Source organism: Emys orbicularis, chromosome 1, assembly GCF_028017835.1.
Source record: "Emys orbicularis isolate rEmyOrb1 chromosome 1, rEmyOrb1.hap1, whole genome shotgun sequence".
In the NCBI taxonomy this organism is placed as follows: Eukaryota; Metazoa; Chordata; order Testudines; family Emydidae; genus Emys; species Emys orbicularis.
The window spans coordinates 27669263-27694833 of NC_088683.1; the positions used below are offsets into that span (position 1 = coordinate 27669263).

The 25571-nt window shown below is 42.7% G+C and overlaps 2 protein-coding genes across 2 annotated transcripts in view; one reads left to right on the top strand and one right to left on the bottom strand.

Moving 5' to 3' along the window:
- Window positions 1–25571, bottom strand: part of FBXL13 (F-box and leucine rich repeat protein 13) — a 164028-nt gene that overhangs the window by 74811 nt on the left and 63646 nt on the right. Inside the window, exon 10 of the mRNA XM_065423233.1 lies at window positions 3833–3885. Coding sequence (XP_065279305.1) covers window positions 3833–3885 — 53 coding nt within the window. The remainder of the gene's footprint in view (window positions 1–3832; window positions 3886–25571) is intronic.
- On the top strand, window positions 9797–18360 carry LRRC17 (leucine rich repeat containing 17). Its single transcript, XM_065397446.1, has 3 exons — window positions 9797–10562; window positions 15959–16114; window positions 17957–18360. The coding sequence occupies exons 1-3, from the start codon at window positions 9797–9799 to the stop codon at window positions 18358–18360; spliced, it is 1326 nt and encodes a 441-aa protein (XP_065253518.1).

Sequence of the window (25571 nt, forward strand, 5' to 3'; positions counted from 1 at the left end):
CTATAAATTAAGATTATTGATAGAAGAATAGGACCTTTTCAATGACAGACATTGCACCAATGGTGATGATCAGTGAAGGATATTTATTGCAATCAGATCACTTCTAAGTGGTTCTTGTTTACAAATAAAACCAGATCCTCAGCTGCTGTACACAGGCATAGTTCCATGGAAGTCAACTGAGCAATACCAATTCACACCATCTGTGGATGATGTGGCCCACAGATTACTTTATCCAATGCAAATGAAGTACTTTAAGAAAACTTCTCCTACACATACTATAATATCCGTTTAATACAGTATTAATAAACTATGCAATATACAGAAAATATTGGCCTTGTTTTCAAGATAAGAAAATACAAACTGGCATAAAAATAATCTTGTTTCAAACTTAACCTTATGCAGAAAGTATTTTTCATCAGAAAGGGGATACTGAAAACATCTAACATGAGCCAATTAGATTTGAAAATGATTTAGGAAAACTAAAAGACAAAATGTATTTCCCATGAACCACAAGGAATGCTTCTCCTCCAGACAACAGGAAAAAGAAGGGATTGCTTGGAGGCTATGTAGTGTTGATATAATACACACACCTTTCATAGAATCATAGAATATTAGGGTTGGAAGAGACCTTAGGAGTTCATCCAGTCCAATCCCCTGCTCAAAGCAGGACCAACACCAACTAAATCATCCCAGCCAGGGCTTTGTCAAGCCGGGCCTTAAAAACCTCTAAGGATAGAGATTCCACCGCCTCTCTAGGTAACCCATTCCAGTGCTTCACCCCGCTCCTAGTAGAATAGTGTTTCCTAATATGCAACCTAGACCTCCCGCACTGCAGCTTGAGACCATTGCTTCTTGTTCTGTCATCTGCCACTACTGAGAACAGCCTAGCTCCATCCTCTTTGGAACCCCCCTTCAGGTAGTTGAAGGCTGCTATCAAATCCCCCCTCACTCTTCTCTTCTGCACACTAAATAAGCCCAGTTCCCTCAGCCTCTCCTTGTAAGTCATGTGCCCCAGCCCCCTGATAATTTCCGTTGCCCTCTGCTAGACTCTCTCCAATTTGTCCACATCCCTTCTGCAGTGGGGGACCAAAACAGGACACAATACTCTAGGTGTGGCCTCACCAGTGCCGAATAGAGGAGAATAATCACTTCCCTCAATCTGCTGACAATGCTCCTACTAATACAGCCCAATATGCTGTTGGCCTTCTTGGCAACAAGGGCACACTGCTGACTCATATCCAGCTTCTCGTCCACTGTAATCCCCAGGTCCTTTTCTGCAGAACTGCTGCTTAGCCAGTCAGTCCCCAGCCTGTAGCGGTACATGAGATTCTTCCTTCCTAAGTGCAGGACTCTGCACTTGTCTTTGTTGAACCTCATCACATTTCTTTTGGCCCAATCCTCCAATTTGTCTAGGTCACTCTGGACCCTATCCCTACCCTCCAGCGCATCTACCTCTCCCCCCAGCTTAGTCTCATCTGCGAACTTGCTGAGGGTGCAATTCATCCCAACATCCAGATCATTAATAAAGATGTTGAACAAAACCGGCCCCAGGACCAACCCCTAGGGCTCTCTGCTTGATACCGGCTGCCAACTAGACATCAAGCCGTTGATCACTACCCGTTGAGCCCGACAATCTAGCCAGCTTTCTATCCACTGTATAGTCCATTCATCCAATCCATACTTCTTTAACTTGCTGAATAATACGTCTCATCATAGAAGGCAATCAGGTTGGTCAGGCATGACTTGCCCTTAGTGAATCCATGTTGACTGTTCCTGATCACCTTCCTCTCCTCCAAGTGCTTCAAAATGGATTCCTTGAGGACCTGCTCCATGATTTTGCCAGGGACTGAAGTGAGGCTGACCGGTCTGTAATTCCCCAGGTTCCCTTTCTTCCCTTTTTTAAATATGAGCACTATAGTTGCCTTTTTCCAATCGTCTGGGACCTCCCTGGACGATTGGAGGTCGAATTTTCAGAGATAATGGCCCATGGCTCTGCAATCACATCAGCCAACTACCTCAGCACTCTCGGATGCATTAGATCTGGACCCATGGACTTGTGCATGTCCAGCTTTTCTAAATAGTCCTTAACCTGTTCTTTCACCACTGAGGGCTGCTCACCTCCTCCCCATACTGTGTTGCCCAGTGCAGCAGTCTGGGAGCTGACCTTATCTTTGAAGACCGAGGCAAAAAAAGCATTGAGTACTTCAGCTTTTTCCACATCATCTGTCACTATGTTGCCTCCCTGTAGTGAGTCGGTGTGGCTCCCCTCCTGCCCAGAAGAGGGAGCACCCTTGCAGGCACCTGAGTGGGCGGAGCCACCGCCGCCTGTTCCCGCCCCCCGGAAGTCAAGGGGCGGGACAGGAAGTATAAAGGCCGGCCGCCGGAGCTCAGTCAGACCCCGGCCACCGCAGGGAGCAGACGTGCGGCCGGGAGCTCCCGGCCGGGATACCTCTGAGGCCCGAGGCCGTTGCCCTAGCTGGCCGGAGCTGCCCTGAGCCCACTACGAGGAGGAGCCGCCGGAGCCCGTCCGCTCCCGTCGTTGGGAGGAGCCCTTGGAACTCCCCCACACCCAACCCGAAGGCGAGGCCGCACCAGAACCCCTCCGCCCCTGCTGTTACCCGGAGGAGCCGCCCGAGTGCAATTGGCCGGATTTCCCCACGGAGCTGCCGGACCTGCCGCCAAGCCCCGGCCGAGAGGAGCCCATGCTGGTGGACTGGACCGGGCCCGGTGCCACGGACGAGGTAGGCCCTGAGGAGGATCCTGGAAGTAGCCCGGGGGTAGCCGACCCCGGTCAGGCTGCAGACGCATGTGAGCCAATGTCAGTGTGTTTCGGTCAGGATACCCCACTGACCGGCAGCGGCAGTAACCGCTGCTAGGGCCCCGGGCTGGAACGCAGTGGAGTGGGTGGGCCTGCGTTCCCCCCTGCCACCCCTGCTCACGGATGGCAGGCTTCCCCCTCACCCAACGCTCTGGTGTCGGAGCCAGGGCTTACCCCCAAGTGAGTGTTGCTCAGCCCCTGCACAAGGGGGCCTGAGCTCCCTGAACTGCTTGTCTGCCCAGCCCCTGCACCAGAGGGCCTGGGCTCCTTAACTGCTTGTCTGCCCAGCCCCTGCACCAGAGGGCCTGGGCTCCTCAGCTGCTTGTTTGCTCAGCCCCTGCTCCAGAGGGCCTGGGCTCCTCAGCTGCTTGTTTGCTCAGCCCCTGCACCAGAGGGCCTGAGTCCGGAACTAACTGGTTGTTTGGTGCACCAGTAGTGAGTCGGTGTGGCTCCCCTCCTGCCCAGGAGGGTCGAGCCCCGGCACGAACCTTCTACACTCCCCCATTCAGTAAGGGTACCACACTTTCCCTGACCTTCTTCTTGTTGCTAACATACCCATAGAAACCCTTCTTGTTACCCTTCACATCCCTTGCTAACTGCAACTCCAATCGTGCCTTGGCCTTCCTGATTACACCCCTGCATGCTCTAGCAATATTTTTATACTTCTCCCTAGTCATCTGTCTTCCCACTCCTCGCTAGTCATCTGTCATCACCTTTCCACTGGAGGGTTCCAGAAATGTTTAGAAACTTTAAGAGGACACTTCCAACTCCATGCAATAATGGAATAGGAATCTTGGAGAGAGTATCTATTCAGGATTACTTAATTTTGAAGAATATTAACTGTAATTATCTTGTCAGTTTAGGCAAAAAAATTACAAAAAATATCCACATGCATTATCCAGTAAATTATTAGAAAGCATAGTTGTAAGTAAATATTTGGATGCTACAAAATGGCTTGGAATTTCTTGCCAACTTTAAACACATAGTAAACCATGAACCTTTCCCATAACTTACATTTAATCCTTGGCATTCAGAGACATTCAAATCTTGCAAATTTTTACATTCACCTAAAATAAAAGATAGACTTAATATTAGAGTTAAAGATTAATGGTTGGAATTTCCTAGATCAGACCAGCAGTCCATCTACCTCAGTGTCCTGTCCCTGACAATGGCCAGTACAAGATGATTCAGTGGAAAGTCCAAGAAACCAGGCAGAAGACAATTATGGAATAACTTACTCATCAGAAAAGTTGTTTTCAGCCCCCTATCACTTACTGGCTGGCTTATGTCCTGAGGCATGATGATTCATGTCCCATACTACATTAAAAAATTATGTTAAAAGAATGATAAACTTGTAAAGTCAAGGACTCAAAAGTTAGGAAATGCCAGAATTAAGGTTGCCCATCCAATCTTAATTCAGCTCTCTTGTGCGTATGCATTATGATACAATATTTAACTACACGGTTATATACTATGTTTTCCACAGGAAATTGAGAGCACATGGAAATAGTCTCCCTGCTCTCAGATCCTCAGACCACAGCGGCCCCTGGCAGCCAGAAGGAGCAACTGCAGAGAAAGTCCTCCTCATCCCCTAAGTCATGGAATCTTCAGCGAATTTAGCCGCCAAACTCTAACAAGTCTCTATTAAGAATGTGTGAACTATGATTTTTTCAGAGGCTTATAATTTGGCCAAAATCAGGTTGATTTTCACAGGAGCAGCAAAAGGCACATTTCTGATACAAAGACAACTCTCCTGCCAAATTTCAAGTCCCTGCTCCAAAGCATGGAGTTGCTAGAGCTTCTCAATTAAATAATTGTAAGATTTTTTTCAACAAGGGCAAACGATGTATTTTTCCTTGTTCTCGTTCTCAGAAACTGCTGATCTGATTCTGATTTTTTAAAAACATAAATAAATAAATGCAGCCTGAGGCAGACACTTGATGTGGAAGATTCAATATGAGATGTTTATATTGATCACAAGAAATATTTTGAAAATCTTTTAAATAATTATTCTCATATAACACATCTGAAAAAGGGGCCGCCAAACATATGCTTTTACCTGCAGTCAAAAATTAATCCAACATTATATCTATACATTCCTCTCTATGAAAACAATGACCTCAACTAAAGTCTTGGTATACTATCTTACTAAAAGCTCTTTGAAAGAAAAAGCACAATGCTGTTAAGAGGGACCTGCCAACTCAAAAGATTCCATCCAGTTAAAATTAGCTCCATGATTGGTAGGCTACAGGAATGTCATGCCACCTCTATGCCTCCCTATATCCCCATCCTAAAACCACAATACACCTCGCCTCTACAGATAGCAGAGCGGAAAACAGAACCTCAACTAAGGTATGCTGATACTTCATATTAGTTGCCATCGTTGGCTACAGAATCTAAGCCTTTATTTTAAAAATTAAATCTCTAGCCTTTATGGTTGCAAAGAATCTTCTAAATGGGAACTGAGTGTAAACTGATGCAGTGACATCTCCTTGAGTCTGCAGACAGTCTGAAAAAAATATCTCTGAGCAGTGTGAACTGTCCCACTTCATCTAAATGGAGTGTTAACTCCAAAGCCTAATTAAAACAATTAAAATGTCAACATTTGACATACAGGATAAGAAAGAGAAAGCATCATGTCAGGAAGAGCTGCACAATCTATTGAGAATAGTATCTCCTGTTGGTGCCATGACAGAGTGAAGCTTAGGGCTGGTCCACACTAACCCCCCACTTCGAACTAAGATACGCAACTTCAGCTACATGAATAACGTAGCTGAAGTCGAAGTATCTTAGTTCGAACTTACCGCGGGTCCACACGCGGCAGGCAGGCTCCCCCGTCGACTCCGCGTACTCCTCTCGCGGAGCAGGAGTACCGGCGTCGACGGCGAGCACTTCCGGGATCGAATTATCGCGTCTAGACAAGACGCAATAAATCGATCCCAGAAGATCGATTGCTTACCGCCGGACCCGGAGGTAAGTACAGACGTACCCTTAGTATGTGGGCAGAGCTTAGTACCACGACTGTTTTTTTCCCAGTTCAGTCCTAGGGGACTGGAGGGAAATAGAGTACTTAGATAAATCACATTTCTTAGCTATCTTCCCCCAGATTCCTCTTTTGTCCATTTAGGACTTCCCTTGGATTTGCCAGTATCAGAGACCTTCTGGAGCTTGTGTAGCTCAGTTCCAAATAATAGAGAGCATCCCAGTTGTAATGGCCATGATTAGAACAATCAGTCAGAGTTAGGGTTTCCAATATTGTATTTAAAAATACAGGACAAACTTCAGATGTCCCCAATCTTGACTTGAACCTCTGGGGACAAGTTCCTTTCCCTCCACCCCCATGCTTCCTAGGGTTTCCCTCTCTCCAGCTCTGGATACAGCAGAGAACCCAGGGCCTCAGGTGCTGAGCCAGCAGCTGCTGCGATTCCTGTTCAGGTTCTGCTTGGGTGCCAGGAGCCGAGTTGGAGGCTACAATTGCTTGTCTTTGACTGCTACAGTGCTGTGCACCCTGTTGGGGATGTTGGCAGAGACTCAGCGCACTAGGAGGCTACACCTGGGAGTACTGACCCCCCCCCCCCCACCAGATAGAGCCCCTTCCTGATCCTGGCCCTTCAGTACAGATCCGGGGCACATATCCCCATCCACTTGCCCTGCCAGATGGAGCTTGCGCAGGGAAAGCAGATGGGGCTGCACTCAAGAGCTGAGGAGAGGAACCTGTCCGGAGCGGGGAGGGGAGCAGTACTCATGGGTGCATCTTTCCACTCCCCTCCCAATCCTGGCCCTTGAGCATGGCCCCATCTACTTTCCCCACGCAGCACTGAAGGGCCAGGGAGGAAAGTGGAAAGATGTCCCCATGAGTACTGTCCCACTGCTGTTGAAATATGGGATAAAAAGTGTTCCATACTGATTTAGTATGGGACAGGCAATTTTCTATTTAAATTAGGGAGGTACCTTGTAATATGGGACTGCTGCAGGGCCGGCTCCAGGCACCAGCTTGGCAAGCAGGTGCTTGGGGCGGCCACTCCGGAGAGGGGCGGCAGGTCCAGCTATTCGGCGGCAATTCAGCGGACGGTCCCTCACTCCCGCTCGAAGCGAAGGACCTCCCGCCGAAGTGCCGCCGCAGATCGCGATCGCGGCTTTTTTTTTTTTTTTTTTTTCCGCTGCTTGGGGCGGCCAAAACCCTGGAGCCGGCCCTGGACTGCTAGCAATCCTAGTCAGAGTGAACAACATCTGATTCCCAAAAACTAATACATAAAATTCCTTTTATTTTTCACAGAATGTAATGGACAAAAGCAGTAATTATAATTAGAGCCCTATGTATTTCACAAATGCAAAATAAAGAAATAAAACAAAAATGAACATTAAATGGACATAAAATGAAACTCAGCCTGCAGCGGCAGCTCCTGCCCCATGGGGTTGGGCCCAGCTCCCTACTCCAGGTGCTGTGACCTGACACATGGGGTCACAAAGCTGCTCAGATTTGGCCTGGCCACACCTCCATCATAATGGGAGGGCAGGTTGGTCAAATTTGGAATTGCAGTGCCACCCACTCCAATTTGGCCCAGTTGCCCCCTCTCATCAAGACAGAGGAGCCAAACCTGAGTGTACTGTAACCTCAAGGGCCAGCTGGAGTGGGGAGCCGGGTCCTGCCCTGCAGAACAGGAGCTGCTGTTCCAGTGTGAATATGGGGCTGGCTTACTCTATAGCTTCTCCCGCAGGGCCTCCCACCCCTCAGGGGCAGGACCTTGACTTTCTCATGGAAGAGAGGCTAATGGGGGGGGGGGTTGGGGCTCAATGGGGGAGGAGGATAGGAGAGGTGTCCCTGGGACTAATGGGGGATGGCGTTATGGTGCACAGTGGGGGAGGGGGAATATTTAAGGGGTGATGGGGAGGGGTTTCTGGGGCTTGGGGAGATTGAGGTTCAATGTGAGAGAGGGAATATATAAGGGGACATAGAGAAACCTGGGGATACAGAGGGGGATTGGGGTGGGGGGACTGGTGAAGGAAGTCATAGGGGTTGGGAAGATCCAGGGTGTTCCATGAGGTTTGTGTCTCTGAGTGGGCATGGAGAAGTGGGAGTTATTTGGAAGCTGTAGTACTAGGTAAATTTCAAGGGGGGAACCCTAAGGAGCTGTCTGAGGTATTTTGGGGTGGCTAACTGTCGTGGGGGTTGGTGAGTTTCTCAAGGCATAGAATAACGAGTAATGTTAATAAATGATGTTGTATAGATAAACTGGGATTTATACACTGTTTTGATTTATATATGGTCATGTGATGTATTTTATTAATATAAATGTAATAAAAAGAAATAAAACAACATTTTATTGGATAAAACAAAACAGAAATTCACAAAAAATGATAAAAAATAAAAAGAATTTCACAGGGCTCTAGTTATAATGTTCATTTTTAAAGATGTTTATGTGTTTTACTAGAATGTTGATATAAGGAGAGAGCTGGCAGGTGCAGAAATAAAATGGAGAAGCCATTCAGAGGCTTTGCCAACAAAATAATTATATCCAGGAGCAGCTTAAATCTTTTTTATTTTAGCAAGAAACAACTAAATTATACTTTTAAAGACAACCTTTTTCATTTTCTATTATAAAACTAAGTTTCAAACTTTAGATTTCTGATCCAAATAAAGAAATATTACAAATAGGTCAGTGATAATTACACAGCGACTTATTCTATCCTTTAAAGACCGTGCTTTTTGGGTGCATCCTCATTAGCAAAAAAGAAGAGTTCTTCACTCGAGTTAACTAGCACAAGGTAAAATCTTACTGAAGACAAGACAGTTCGTAGTTCTCACATGAGTTAGCAGGTCAAGGTAAATTACAGGCTTTCCCACAGTCTTCATCTTCACCTGCTAACTCATGTATAAACTACAAACTGCCTTCAATATAATTTTACCTCATGTTAGTTAACTTGAGTTAAGAACACACCTTTTTCCTAGTGAAGACAAGGCCTTTGAAACCACAATGATGGTTTAGTGGTACACAAAACTACCATATAATGGTATGTGTTGAAAACTGGGATTTGTTCAAAGTTCTCAGACCAACAAGGACTCTGCATCCTGCAGAGACATCATGCACAGGCCAAGGGAATCATGCATTGCCCTGCAGCTGACTCATAAACAATACTGAACACGATCCAGAGGGAGTCACATCCGGCCCTCTTTGGCCAGCAAACAGCTGGAATCATGTAAGAGGAGTAAACGGCAGATAATGAGACCTCAGGGTTTAACAAGTCCCTGCCAAAATAGAATTTTATGACCATATTGTATACTCGGTACACAGCCGTGAGTAGGGACATATAAAGCTGCATCACCCAAAAGGGAACTCCAGGAGGGATTATACCTCCACAGAACACAGGAGGAATGCACATGCTTTACCATCCCTTAAGAATGAGGGCATTCTCCACTCTCCCCAGCTGGCCAGTTCCTCTGGTATGATTTGCACTCCTTGTGTGCTAGCAGGGGAGAATCCTTCCATGCCCATGATACCAGGGACTGGGACTGTGCTTGATTCTTCTGCAGAGGGCACAATGGGGCAAAGGAATCCTTGTGCCCTTCCCCTGAATCTGTATGTGCATCTAAACGAAAGCCAGCTAGAATCTAGCCCTGTATTTTGACAGCTTGCTAAATTTAATCAAAGTGAATGAAAGTGGATCATCGAGAGCGTGAAAACATCTAAACAATAAGAAGTGACCTTAATGTCCCTGTCTGAGAAATTTTCAAGTTCTGAGTGAATCTAGTGTGCTGGCTGAACCATTTTGTAATGCTTCATTTTAAGTACCAGTCTCTGTGAAAATGTCTATTTTACACTTTCTAATATTCCACTTTTCTTCCTACACAGGGATTCCACATCCACCAGCTGTACCTCCTCGATTCAGAACAATATTAGCTCCAAACTCATATTTCAAAGGAATACTTTGACTGTTCCAGCTGTCACAGAAAGTAATTGGGGCCAACTGGATGTCAGAATGAAAGTGGTTACTATTATAATACTACTTTTCTTTTGTAAAGCAGCCTACTTTAGGAAGACAAGGAATGGGAGTTTGAGAAACAAAGCAAATAATGGAAGGACAAACAGCTTAAGAAAAGCATCTAGTACTGTTAAGCGTTATGCCCCAGGCCTCCCCTGTGATGTGTATACTTATCTTCAAGAGAAATACTTAGATTGCCAAGAAAGAAAACTGACTTTTGTGTCTCCTGATTGGCCTGAGGATTTAAGACACATGCTGCTAGCAAGAAATAGGATTCGCAAACTGAAGAATAATATGTTTTCCAAGTATAAAACGTTAAAAAGTCTGGATTTACAACAGAATGATATATCAAAAATTGGAAGTGAGGCTTTTTTTGGTTTAAACAAACTTACCACACTCTTACTTCAGCATAACCAGATTAAGATTTTATCAGAGGAAGTTTTTATTTATATGCCCCTTCTAAACTACCTGCGTCTTTATGATAATCCTTGGCATTGCACCTGTGAGATGGAAACTCTTATTACGATGTTGCAGGTTCCAACAAACAGGAACTTGGGAAATTATGCCAAGTGTGTACACCCAATAGAACTGAAAGATCAAAAGCTAAAGCAGATAAAAGCTGAACGTCTATGTACTGAAGAGGAAAGACTGGACCCCAAAAATATAGCAGCAGCAAAGCCTAAAGTTGTCAAACCAGAATTTGATTCCTCTCTTTGTCATATTTATGTATTTCCCATACAAACATTGGATTGCAAAAGAAAAGGTTTGTTTACTTATTTTTAATTCAGTGACAAAGTTTAATGTTCTTGCTCCTTTGCTGTTATATTTCTTCTCTAGTTAAGTAGGTTATGGAAAATCAGTACGGTTCTAGAAATTTTTTGCTTTATTTTTTTTTTAAATAGTACTAACAAATTCTTTGTTCTTGTGATTATAAAGAGTGTAACTGCAGTATTTCATCTCCATTTTAGAGCCCAATTCTGCAAAAACTCCTGCATGTATTTAATTTTATTAGCATGAATACTCCAACTGAAATCAATAGGAGTGCTCCCAGTAACAAAGTTAAGCACATACTTAAATTATTGTAGCAGCAGAGCCTAGTTTTGACTGGTTTTACTCCAATAAAGCTACTTTTACATATGCCAATAAATCTATAAACAAAATTATAGTTGTTTCAAAGTGACTGCCCTGACAGAGGGAAGAGCACAGGGAGCTCTTCCTCCTGTTCCAGTGCACAAGGGTAGCCATAATTTGATAGCAGAGAGCTGCCAGTAGCACTCAGAGGCCCCAGAAAGGGCCCAACTGAATGGAAAGACATTGTCGTCCCACCCTCTGTGTACCAGGTTTTCTGCATAATGGAAAGTACCAGCTGTTCCTTTTGAACAGCTGTAGCAAGGGTACTCTCCCTGTTCTTCCTCCCAGGGCCCAGGAGGCATTTCAAAGTCATATGCTTCCAGGTATTGCTACTAGGAAGAGTGCTTCCTCCCATCCCTAAATGCATCTCAGGGTCTTAGGAGTCATAACTGAACCCGAAGAGTAAATAGTTGCCCATCTGGGAGATGTGAACATACAAGTCCAGGTTTGTCTATGCTTTTTATTTCCCATATTTTATCCCATGAGAACTACCAAAGAAAAACTAAAAAAATTTCTGATGAGAACTGATCTCTGGTTACACCCATTGCAAACTGCATTCAGTTCATGCTTCAACTTTACAAAACATAAAATAAAAAACAGTACAAAGATGAGGAAGTAGTCTACTTAGGGAGGATTTTGCCCAATTTTTGCAAATTACAACCTGTAGTGCCTGACCGTTGTACTATGTTAGCTATTTTTATCTTGTAACATGCTTGCCAAACTGCTGTGCTATTTTCTTCCATTTGCCGGATCACGTGATCGCGATCACGGCTTTTTTTTTTTTTTTTTTTTTTTTTTGGCTGCTTGGGGCGGCCAAAACCCTGGAGCCGGCCCTGGTCCTCCTACCTCCTTTTCCCCAGTGCTCATTCCTGTTCTTCTTCCTTCTCCCTCCCCCACTCTTTCCCTATAAGGCTACTTCCTCCTTTTGATTTTCCCTATTACCCTTTCCTCCTGGCTCACTTTTATTCATTTCTTACTTGCCCTTGTAGTATAAGATATCACAGGGTCTTCTCTGTGCCATCATTACCCCTTATGGCTCCAGTAAACATTACTACTGAACAAAGACAGGCACCTGATATAAATATACAAATATAAGGAAATCAGAGTGAATGCTGAATTTCCAGGCTGATACTTTAGGCCTTAGTATCCTCTCTGTATAAGTCATGCAGAGGGGAGCAAATTTGATTTGAGCTGATTTTATCTGAGTTGAGTATCTGCTTGAATGGACTCAAAATTCTTAGGAACGGGAGAATACAGGCACCAGGGCAGTGTGACTTCTTCCTTCAAGCTGCCTGAAGCCTTTCAGTATGGTCAACTCTTGGTTGGGGTTTCATAGGCTTTTTTGGCTATTTAAAAATGTGTGTTATTATATCCGCCCCCATAAGGATGTAGTAGAGGTACACGGAGCTGCTACCCCCACATACCCTCTAAGAGGCAACCACAAAGTTCCAGTGGATTTCTACCCAAATGGTTAGTCAAATTCAGGGGGTTGTGGGTTGTTCCAGTTAGGATGAGAAATTGTTAATAGAGTCAGCTATTTCTTTAATGCAGGCTTGTTTATTTATAAAGAATGTACATAGCCCTGCTTCTCTGGACACAGGAGGAACTAAACGACAAGGGTCAGTTTCTTTGCTTAGGGTCCTAAGCCTCTTTAACCAGCACTTGACTCAGAAGCCACCTCTGTAGGCTTCTTTCAGATTCACACACTGTGCTTGTCTAGGCTCCAGCTGTGTCCTTCTCTGTGTAATGTTTCCTGCTTCTCTTACTTAAACACACACTTATCCCTCTGATCAGGCAATACCTAGCAAGTCCCTCTGCCCAGTTCATTCAAATTTCTGGGCAGCCTTGCATTTCTTTTTATTTTAATAGCAGACATCTGCCTATGCTTTGGGTTTGGAGGCTGCTATTATTTCAGTCACTTTCTTACATTCATCCTAAATGAAAGACAGAAGTTATGGCACAAACCCTAACAAGGTTTAACCCAAACAACTTACAACAGGTGGGTAGGCGGACTAGCAATGCCAGGAGTGCTCCACACCCCAAAGAAGGCATGAAGACATTAAGTGAGGGAATGGACAGGTCTCTGCCCCTTAGAAAAGTGCCTTAAGGCCAATGATGGAGGAAATGCATGATGGAGGAAGACTTTTTAAAATGTGTATATAGTCAGGTTTTTTTTCCCCTAAACAGGCACTCACCAAATCAGTGATATACTAGATTTGTCAACTTTTTAGAGTATAAAACTGAGATTCCTCCTGGTTGCAGCAACATGTCATCCTATGTGATTTTGCATTATGTTATTGTAAATAATCACAAGGTTCTTAGCTATCTAAGTATTTAGGTGGCCAGTGTTACACAAGTCTTTCCTTTAAAAAACAACAAAAAATAAAACAAAACAAAACCCTTTGATGCATCAAGTCTCCAAATAAATTCTGTCTGTGGCTTCACAAGAAAATCAGGAGTCTCCAGACTGAACTGGGAGTGTTTGTTTCTATATGCTGACCTACTAGATTATAAAGGCTCCAGGTTGTGTCTTGCTTATTGTCTTTAGTGTAGATCATTTCACAAGAGAAGGAGAGGTGATATCACGCATAGACAAATTACTGGTACCTGAAAGGTACTGTCTTCGGGTAGCTTTTCAAACAGTAAGAGAAAGGACCTCATTATTTTGCTATACCAAATGGAAATAGGCCTACTTCATTTTTAACATCCCAACACTTTGGATGCTTTTTGCAATACACAAATGGCTAGAAAGTCCAGATCCCTCCCTTTCTAACCTCCCTTCTTGCTGTTATATCCTCCTTTCCAAATTTCCCCCTACTCCATGCAAGGCTACTGGCAAGAGCAATATATTACTTTTTATCCTTAATTTTCAGATTTAAAGTTGAAATTTCCCTCACAGGTATTGAGAAAAGACTATATCATTACTTCACCCAAAGATCACAGAAAATAGCAGTCAGAGCAGGATTGACAGAGTCATATAAAAAAGGCATGAGGTTTACTTCAGATCGAATGGGTGTAGGTCACATTTGCAATAAATATGCACAATACTGTTAGGGTTTTGTTTTTGTTTTTCACTCTCTTTATCTCACTGATTTTAAAGTTAGTGCAGTTGAACTCAGACACCAACTGGTCCAGTGTCAAAGTATGATAAGAAAACATTTTTCCATGTAGATGATCAAATCTGAGTGGAAATTTTGGAGAAATTACAAAATCCACTATAATATGGATCTTAAAATGTTATTAGAAATAATGATACTACAGTATCTCAATGGAACTAGATGAATAAGTCTGATATGATACAGTTCTTCCATTAAACACTCAAAAGCAGTCTCTGGGAAACCATAAGAAGTAAGCTGAACCTCTGGGTTAATAAACCATTAAGAAAAGTAGTGACACTGGGGCAGATCCTTAGCTAGTTATACTGTCAGAGCTCCAAAGTCAATGGAACTCTAACAGTTTACATCTGCTGAGGATCTGTCCCTAGGCATGCACAGTGGCTACTTCTTAAACATCATCATGTCAGCCAAAACAAAATGTTTTTTCCCAAAAAATAGATACAGCTCTTGATAAAAAATCGAAGTGCCTGCCAACAAAATTATATATTTTAAAAGTGCATCCTCTAGCACTACTAGCTTTCTATGCCTCAAAGGCACATTGCTAAATCTTTTCTTGGGACACATTATTTCCTTCTCACTCTATGTGGTGCATTAGGTGTTAAAGCCATAACTTTGGATCTTCCTTGCACAGCCTCCCCACAACTTTTGGGGTACCATGTAGCCAGCCTGTGCTCCTTTGAGAGCAGGATTTGAAATTCTACCTGCTGCTTATGTGGGCTATGCAACGGACCTTAAAAGAAGTCAGGGAGTAAGAAGCCTGTCTAAGCAGAATTTAGCTCATTGAAGGAAGGACACTCTAGTGCTTAGGGCACTAGCCCTGGACTTGGTAAATCCAAGCCCAATGTCATTTTCTGACACAGACTTCCTATGTGACCTTGGGTAAGTCACTTAGACTCTTTGTCACTTAGTTCCCAATCTGTAAAACAAGATTAATAGTACTTCCCTACCTCATAGTGGTGTTGTGAGGATAAATATATTAAAGATTGTGAGGTGCTCATAGTAATGGTGAGCCATAAATATGGCAAAAATATATAAAAAGCCTAGAAATGCCTCAGTACTTTACATAAGGGTAGTAACTATAGTATTTTCACTGCTGTTAATACTTAGAACACATCAACTTTTGGTAGTGTGAAACAAATGGTACAATACAGTATACTAGGGTCTGATTCTGGAACACTTTCTCACAGTGATGAACACCTACTCACACAAGTAGCCCCATTGGTTTTATTTAGGTGAGGAAGTGCACTACAATCAAGCCCTTAGTTTGAATAGCATTTTTGTAACTGCATTATTTAGCTGTATACAAGTTAAAATAAAAATGTAAAGCATAGGAAGAGATATTACTATGTACTAGCATAAAGAAGAGAAATTATTTCAGATGAAACGTAAAAATAGACAGTCATGTTAGGCTGTTCCAGTCAACAGGAGATGCATGAGAAATAACTTTCACATTAACAGTGTGAAAAGACTGAGAATGAACCAGGGGTGGTCAGTGCTAGATGAACAGAAGGAGCAGGAAGGGAAGTAGAAAGATGCAAGATATATGAGGTATTTCTGTGTTTTCCCAGATACTTAGCAAGCAGGGGTTTGCGCATTGGCCTGCTAAACCGAGGGTTGTGTGCTCAATCCTTGAGGGGCCATTTAGGGATCTGGGGCAAAAAATCTGTGTGGGGCTTCGGTCCTACTTTGAGCAGAGGGTTGGACTAGATGACCTCCTGAGGCCTCTTCCAACTCTCATATTCTATGATGCTTTCCAAATTGTATTTTTCTGAAAGTTACACCCCATCTATCTCTAAATGCAAGGAACACAGGTCATCTTTATACCCTGGCACAAATTGCTCTTACAGCGACATGCAAGCGGTAGAGATAATCTACAGACGATATAACATCCATCTTTTCATTTTTTTTTAAGAGTTAAAGCAAGTTCCAGGTAACATACCTCCAGATATTGTTAAACTCGATTTATCTAACAACAAAATCAAACAACTACGAGCCAAGGAGTTTGAAGATGTTAATGAACTGAAGATATTAAACCTTAGCAGTAATGGAATAGTTTACATAGATCCTGGTAAGAACAACTCTATATATTTATACAAATAGTAAACTGTGTGCTTTATTAATTATTAGCATTGGCTATGTCTTTATCATATATATTCTAAATGAGAAAAATCTAGAAGATCAGAAAACTTAACAGCTTGGACCAAATTCTGCCCTCAGATCCATTGATTTTATAGAGCCAAACTGTGCGGACATGCATATTGGGCAACCCCATTGAAGTCAATGTAGCAAGCATGGATTTTGGGGTACTCTTAAATTCAAGCAGAAAAGGAGCAAAAATGGAATTTTTGGGACTGAAGATTAATCAATACCCAAATGTTATGTAATTAAGTACATCTTTAAACACTACTTGCCAAATCTGACAAAATTTGGCTTAATTTTATATGGCTGCTTTTAAATTATAGGAGTCACTATAATATAGAGACTGAAAAAGTTAATGAAATTTGATATTTTTGAGATACTTTGTTATATTACTAGATCTCAAAATAGCTTTGATTTAGTGCAAAATATTGTAGGCTATTTGTTCAGGATGTGTGTATATTTTTATATGATGAAAACAGTCAGAAACAGGAAGGAGACAGAAGTAAGGAACACAAACAAAGAGTAGGCTGCTTTCTGCTGTAGCATTCTGGAAGCTTAGTAACAGTGGACAATAGTGACATCAATAAAATAGTGTTTAAGAGGTCAAAAATAATACATTGCTAGACTCCTTAAACTAAGTCCTGTGCTATATAATGACCACAGAGTGGGTTTATTTAAAGGGTGGGTTTTTCTCTGAAATGTGACTCTATAAAAATGGCATTGTTTAATTCCATGTTTATTGTCTCTCATTGGCTCCCTATCAAATATACTCCGTTAATAAGTAGGGTTTGTTTTTTTATAATTAGCAGCCCAGCAAACTTAACCTGGGTCCGAATTAACAGTGAAATTAGATTCTCTCTTTCTCATCATTATTACCAGTAATAAATAGGCCAAATCAGGCATTTACTGATATCTCCGCAACTCTGTTGTCTTGCCTTGCCTACCTACAAAGGTTGTACAGCTTTACTAGTATTAGTTAAAGTGGTACAACTCCCCCTAGTGTGGACATAGTTATACCAGTATACAAGTGTTTTATTCCCATATGAAAAGGGGCATAAATTATACCAGCATAAAGCACCTTTATACCAGTACAACTGTGTCCACATTAGGTATACATACCAGTATAGCTATTTCAGCCCAAAAAATATCATACCCCTAACCAAAATAGTTATACCAGAACAAAATCTGTGTACAGACCAGTCTTCATTTCACTTGGGCAGCCCCATTGCCAGTATAGTTAAAGCTGTACAACCCTGTGTGTAGTCAAGGCCTGAGTACAATTTGAAGACAGTGGAGTTGCAGAGATGTCAATGACTTTCTGATTTGGCCTGCAAAACCTATATTACTGGCAATAATGGGTGTGGCACCGATATAACTGATTATTGGAACAATTCTCTCATGATGCACAATTAGATTCCAGCTCACCGGCTCTTTGTTGTGTTATCTCTACTGTGCTAACAGGAGTAAACAAGCAGAGAAAATTTATATTTCTCAGTAAATTAAGTGCAAGCTACTCTAAATACACCAGATCTGTTGTGAAGGTTTACATGCCACTTCTCAGAGTAGATCCACACTTTTATGTTTCAATTTACAAGAAGCCTTAATTGTAGCCTTTTAATAAAAAATATAAACCAGTGATTTTTGACCAATGTATATAAGCATACTGTTTAATCCATATTAATATGAGAATGTTTCCCCTGTTACAAGCATATTTTTCTATTTTATTCTATCAATTCTACATTTCAGTAACTTTTTTTTTTTAATTGACCAGCTGCTTTTTCAGGACTCATTAACTTAGAGGAGCTTGATTTATCAAACAACACACTGCAAAATTTTGAATATGGAGTATTAGAAGACCTCTACTTTTTGAAAATATTATGGCTGAGAGAGAACCCTTGGAGATGTGATTACAACATTCATTACCTTTTCTACTGGTTAGAGCATCACTACAATGTTCACTACACTGGCCTAGAATGCGAAACGCCTGAGGAATACAAAGGGTGGTATGTTGGAAAATATGTCCGAAGTTATTATGAGGAGTGCCCAAAAGACAAGCTGCCAGTTTATCCAGAAACATTTGAGCAGGACAAAGAAGATGAGGAATGGGAAAGACACAAAGAACAATCAGTTCAAACAGTAAAGAAGCATGGTGTAATTGTCACTGTAATCGGTTAATTTGGGAATTTTTTTATTACTAGATTCAAATTTTTCATATTTTATGTCAGAAAAAATCCTGTTTACAGTTTTGTTACTAGTGTTGTTTGTCCATAAGGAAATATCTGCCTACATAATTTTTTTAATTGAAGTTACTAACGACATGTCGGTATTAGTTATACATCATCTTTAAAAAAAAAATTTCTGACCATTTGTTTTCGGTCACCCTTGCTATGTGTTTGGGTAACTATTTGAACCTACAAAATATAAATGGATAGATATAGATATAGATCTATAGTGGAAACATGTCATCTTATGTACAGCAAGGCATGATCCTGCAATTTGCTCTGCATGGGCAGACCTTGCATTTTCATGGAACTCAATGCGGGACTGGGCCCAAAGCTCCTCTGTGTTGAATGTATTGCAATTTCTTTATATTTATTGGCTCCTTGAATTGTTCCCAGGAAAAGTTCTGTACATTTTATGTAGCAGTTCTCTTGTGTGTTATATTTATACCAAATAATGAAATTGCAAACTGAACTAGAACAGGGTACAAAATCAATGGGAATTGCACACGGAGTAGAGAGAAAGGACACTCCAGTGATCAGGGTGCTAGCCTGGGCCTTAGGAGACCCAAGTCCAATATCCTGTTCTGACACAGACTTCTTCTGTGACATTGGGCAAGTCACTTAGTCTCCCTGTGCCTCAGTTCCCCATCTGTAATGGGAATAATAGCACTTCCCTACCTTACATGGATGATATGAGGATAAATACATTAAAGGCTGTGAGGTGTTCACATACTATGGGAACAGCGGCCATATATGAACATCAGTTAGATGGTCAGTACCCCTCAGGGAAAAGACCCTTATTGCCCAATATTCCCAAGAAAGGGAATGATCCAACACTCATTTACATAGCAATACTTCCACTGATTGATAACATTTAGCATCTATACAGTATTTTCTTTTTTAAAGTTTGCATCAGTTAATATTAACCAGTCTGAACACTTCCTCTTTGAGGTAGGCATTAGCATCCCTTCTGGGGAAATGATGACAAAGAAGGGTTAAGTGAGTTGCCCAAGACCACACACTAGATTGATCTCAGATCTGAGATCAGACTCAGAGGTCCCAGCTCAAACTCCAGATCACGCCTCCTCTCATACATCACTGACAGTTATGCAGGAGTGTAGGAAGCAGAATCAGGCTCTGCATTTGAAATGTCTGACAATACATGCAAGCGACTGACCATGGGAGGAGATCTGGAAGGCTGTATGGAGGGAAAAAATATAGCTTTCAAACTCTATACTGCATTCTAGTGGCCATGGATCCCTCCCTCCTGCCTAAAAGCTCACATATGTTGTTTTGCATTAAAAATGTAATCCAGAGCATTTGTTAACAGTTTTTTCTAATACAAAACATTAAACCAGAGAGAAATTCAGGACATGGTAAGAGTGTGAGGGAGTGCCAAAGAATCCTTTAGCAGAAAATGTGCTGTGATCTGAGGCATTCTTTCACACCCCTTATTCTTGTAATAAGTAAATCACTTACAGCTGCTATGTTGCCAAACTGAAGAACTTAGACAGCTTTGCATACCCTCTGAAGAGTTGTGTAGCTAACCTACTGCTGCATTACTCATCACTGTCCCCAGCCCCAGAATTATCTTAAACATTAAAGGTTAGCTTGGGAGGTTGGAAGACCTTTCCACTTGGCCAACAAAATTTATTTTATCAGGTGGTACCTCCTGGAACATTTAAAAGCTCCAGGAAGAAAAAATCTCTTGCAGACAGTAGCTAGCATCAACTGAACTACCCCCTCTTCTCCAAATCTTGGGGCTTTTACCAGCACAGAGATCCTCAGGATGGTAGGGAAGAGGACAACTAAGAACAGCAGAACTACTGAGAAGGGATGAAAAGGACAGATAATGGACCCATACGAGAACAGCTGTTTTTGGCAGTAGAGCTAGTGAAGAAAAGCTGAGGAGGAAAAAGTGAGTTTATAAACCACCCTGTGTCAACTGTTATGGACAAAAAGCCAGCACTGCAACTAGAGAGGCCGTGTTTTAAAAAGACCAGCCAGGGGAAAGCCAGGATCAGGTCCAGAAGAGACAACTTACCAGCCAGGTGCAAAGCATAGGTGGGAGGCTGTGTGGAAGGTCTGTAACCACTAAGAGTTAACCACTAAGAGTAAGGAGCTGAGTGTGTGAGGTTAAAGTCTGAGAAGTGGCTGAGTTGCTGCAGGTGACAAATCTAAAGGTTACAGTGATACTGAATCATCAAACTGTCACTCAAGTAGTCCCACCAGGGCCAAGGTCCTTGGGAGTAGCAGTGATACATGGAAAACAACTGATTAAGAGGCATTAACGGTTAGGTGGACCAGCCCTTCATGGTCTTCAAAGAAATAGTGGCATGAGAGTATGCTGCTGCTACAGAAGAGTTCCAGAGACTGGAAACTATCATAGAAGACAATCAAGAGTAAGAACTTCTTAAAGAGACAAAGCTGAATACACCGCCTATCATTTAACACAGGGAGTAGAGCCTAGTAAAAAGAGGACATATCAAATTGGAGGCTCAGGGGGATTATGGTTTGACAATTGCCCTGCAGGAGGAGCCTTCAAGCACGGACACCACTACATTGAAGGAGATAACCAAAAAAGACTCCTGAAACAGTACCAAAAGAAAGAAAGGAAACTTGACGTGGAGTCTATCCAGATCTTTGATACTGAAGGGGGGAGAAAAAGACTTTGCCCTCAAAAGAGGGATGGACTGGAAGGTGCACCCCAGGCCTGAAGAGTTTCTAAGAGCAGCATTAACTGTGCACCTTTTCTTGGACTGCTTCAAGGGGTTTAAACTAGTAATTACAGCACGTATAACTAACTACAATCAGCTGTAATCCTTCATGCCTAGGGTTACTGCATTATTTCCCTTAGGCAAATGGCACTAAAAAACTTTTATATAATAGAAATGTGTGCAAGTGGTTATTGTGAACCCACAAGGGTCTAGAACTCTGGGAAAACTGACAATCTACCTGGAACACGTCAGAGTTTGATGTACGTTAATGTCTGTAGTGACCCAAAAAGGGGAGGTGGTGGGAAAAAAAGGTTAGTTGCAATAGTAAGAACAGAAATGGGGCTGGAGCAAAAAGGATCACAACAGTGTGGAACCAAACCACAGAAGAGGACAGCCAAATTAAAAAGTGAGAGAAAGAAATGTATAGAAAAGAGAAAGGGATACACAAAAATGGAAGAGGAGAAATAGCAGATCAGGGAAAAAAGAAAAACTGTAGAATTATAGGGGAGTGGTTTATTTATTAAAAGAGCTGATCTGCCATTTGCTATAAATCAGAACATCTCCTCCATTGAAACACCACAACCACAAACCACACTTGCATCTTGAAATTTCTTCTTCTGTACCATTTAATTACAAATGCCCCCAAGAGTATTTCTGAATCCAAATGATGTTAGAAAATCTTGGGCCAACCCTCCTAACTCCTACAGCCCCCTTACTCTCTTTTTTCCCTATAACCGCTCTCTCTCTCTTTATTACATTCCTTTCTGCTCCAACTCCAATAAACAGCTGTATCTGGGAGCTTTTCTCTTTCTCTTAATGAGCGTAGTGTTTGGGGGTCCCTAAAAACTGTAATTATTATTAAAAACAGAACTATCACAAAATGTGGACGCCTTCTAAAATGCATTGACCTCGGGAATCAGCAGAGCATTCCTTGCCAAATCTTCAGTTCCTATGCTGTGAAGACTAATAGCAGCAAGCTCTAAATGCAACTCCCAGGCACATTTGGAGGTCAAATAGTTCCCCAGGATCTCTCCCCTGTTACAGATCACTGGGTGGGTGGAGTAATACCACAAACAGAGAGTTGTATTTTATCCCTCCAATATGCTTATTTTCCTTTTGGCACAAAGCCAGTTTGAGTTTGTCAGTTTGGAAGAATATGATAACTGCAGAAACAAAACAAACTGCTACAATATACATATCATGCACATACCTTATCCACCAAAGTAGTAATATATGAATGCATAAAAGCAATTAAAACCCCAACATTTTGCAACTGATTCATTCAGGATAGCAAATACAAAACTTGTTTAGCCAGCCAACCAGCCCTAAAAAACAGCCAAGGTCAGTGCTGTTCTATCATTAACAATAAAAAACAAGGTTGCCAAAAATCTATGTAATCTTGGATTCATCTAGAATGAGATCAGAACTGTGGTTCATGGCAGTTAGAGTGGAAAGCTCATGACATCTTTAGGCCAGTGGTTTTCAAACTGCGGGTCACAACCCAGTACTGGGTCGCGGAATGTAAGGCACTGGGTCACGGTGGCTCTGATCAGCACCACCAACCGGGCCGTTAAAAGTCCCATTGGCGGTGCTGCCCGGCTAACACAGGCTAGTCCCTACCGGTTCTGATACCACGCTGCGCCCCAGAAGCAGCCAGCAGTAGGTCCGGTTCCTAAGTGGCGGGGCCACAGGGCTCCGTGTGCTGCCCCCGCCCTGAGCACCGGCTCCGCACTCCCATTGGCTGGGAACCGGCCAATGGGAGCTTGGGGGGTGGTGCCTGCAGGCGAGAGCCACGTGGAGCCCCTTGCATGTCTCTGCCTAGGAGCCAGACCTGCTGCTGCCTGCTTCCAGGGCTTAGCACAGTCCGCGGTGCCAGGACAGGCAGGAAGCCTGCCTCAGCACCCCCGCTGCGCTGCTGACTAGGAGCCACCCGAGGTAAGCCGGCACCCCAACCCCATGTCCCAATCCCCTGCCTCAGCCCTGAGCACCCCCAAACCCAGAGCCCCTTCCTGTACCCCAAACCTCTCATCCCCAGCCCTACCCAAGAGCCTGCACCCCAGCCCAGAGCCCTGACCCCCTCCTGCATCCCAACCCCCTGCCCCAGCCCTGAGCCCCCCCAACCCAGAGCCCCCTCCTGCACCCCAAACCCCGCATCCCCGGCCCCACCCCAGAGCCTGCACCCCCAGCCCAGTCCCTGACCCCCTCCTGCACCCCAAACCCCTCATCCCCGGCCCCACCTGCAGCCCTCACCCCCACATCCCAACTCTCTGCCCCAGCCCTGAGCCCCTCCCACACCCCAACCCCCTCTGCCCCAGTTCTGTTGGGTTGCGGGCATCAACAATTTTCTTCAACTGGGTCGCCAGAAAAAAAGTTTGAAAACCACTGTTTTAGGCTATACTTGAACAGACAATTCAATTCAGTTTGTTAGCAAGAAAAACCTCTGACGAGTGGCACTCTGATACGATCTTCAGCAATCTGAAAACAGCAGGATGGAAAATAGGCCTGCAGCAATTTTAAAAGCATCGTATCTTACTCTCTGCTTCAATCAAGCTTCCATAACAGTCCAAAAGACATGCACAGGCAGGCTGCATGCCCAATATCAGTGGATTTGTAACAGAATAAATTGTTACTACTAATTTGAATAGCAAAAAACACTGATTGAAATGTCTTTCACTCTTGAAGTGGATCACTGAATATCCATAATAATTAGAACAAGCTGTTTCAAATATACACTTCTTTTAGATTCTTTGCAGACAATCACACAGACAGTACTACCATGAATCACTTTTAACAAATGCGAGTGAACAGTTAAAAATGGTTATAATCTTTGATTTTGAGCCTGCTGAAGATACAGAATTTCAGCAATTATAGAAAGATATATAGTTTGTAGATATAATGTCCAGTCATATAGAATAAAATTTAGTGTCTTTAATGTGCAGATTTAAGATAAGCAAAAGTGCATTTTAACTTACAAGTTGCATTGATCTAGTTCTAGGTAATCAATATATACATTAGTGGAAAATAGTCTTTTTACAGAGGAGGTGAGGAAAAACAATTAAAGACATACAACCTTACGGGTAGGGGTAGCAATAAGTATTCTTCATAAGTACACTATTCAAAAAGGGCTCTCATTATCACTAATCAGGGAAGAACTGTAGTAAATGATCTAATGCTTAACAGAGATATAAGGTTGCTTATTTGCCTATAGAACTGGATTTGGAATACAGCTTTTTAATACCACAAGCAAACAGTGCCCCAGTACCAGGGACAACAGTGGATGACACCCCCAAAATGGAAATATTGCAGGAGCCGATCTATGTTTCCACCCATGCTCAGCTCCATTTCCCCTCCAATTTCACCCACACCATCCAGCTCCAGTTACTGCCTCCCCATTAGCTGATTGGCTCAGCTCCCAAACAATCAGGTTCTGGCCAGCTCCTGCCCCTCGACCCAGCAGTAGGCAGGGGTGGGGCACATCTCTGCCAAAGGGGAGGCAGTAACTGTGTGCAAGTGGAGGGGAAGAGGTGAGAGCGGGACTCAGAAGAGTTAGAGCAGCTGCCATGGTGCCCAGGACAGGGCACTCCTATCCCTCTGCCCCCACATTCAAGGTGTACCTCTGCTGTGACCACATATTTTAAAACTGTACCAAAATTAGAGAAATTTATATTAAAAGCTATGCACAGATAAAGACCCACAAAATATAGAAGTTACTACTGTGCTATGATTAACTGTAGGTGAGGCAATTGGCACTGTTTATTATGAAGGTTCCCCACATGTCCTATTACACTGGTCTACAATTTTTGAGAAGTCGTCTGCTTCAGAGATAAAATGTGCTATTTATTATGTATTTTGATGTGCTGAATTCAAATATGACAATTAAAACAACTGATTGGCTACTGTTTCTAAGATATTTAAGTTTTTACATTTTATGTCTATGTATATTGTGTAGATAGTAGAGTTTTAATCATAAATTGTAAACCTAGGTCTTTTCATGTGTTTATGGTTGCTTTACATGATAATATTTCACCTGTCCTGTTTATGTAACACTTTAAAAATCAGCAAAAGGGTTATATAAATAAAATTTATTATGAAACAAAAGGCAAAAAACTATTATGTACATAGTTTAGTCCTATTCAGTGTCTACTTGGCGCTTCTTGGCTTGTCTCTTGTATTCATTAAATGGAGCATCTCTTGTCACTGTCCAGCAATAGTCTGCAAGCATTGATGGGCTCCATTTGCCCTGATAGCGTTTCTCCATTGTTGCAATGTCCTGGTGAAATCACTCGCCGTGCTCGTCGCTCACTGCTCCGCAGTTCGGTGGAAAAAAATCTAGATGAGAGTGCAAAAAATGTATCTCTAGTGACATGTTGCAACCAAGACTTTTGTATGCCTTGAGGAGGTTTTCCACCAACAACCTGTAGTTGTCTGCCTTGTTGTTTCCGAGAAA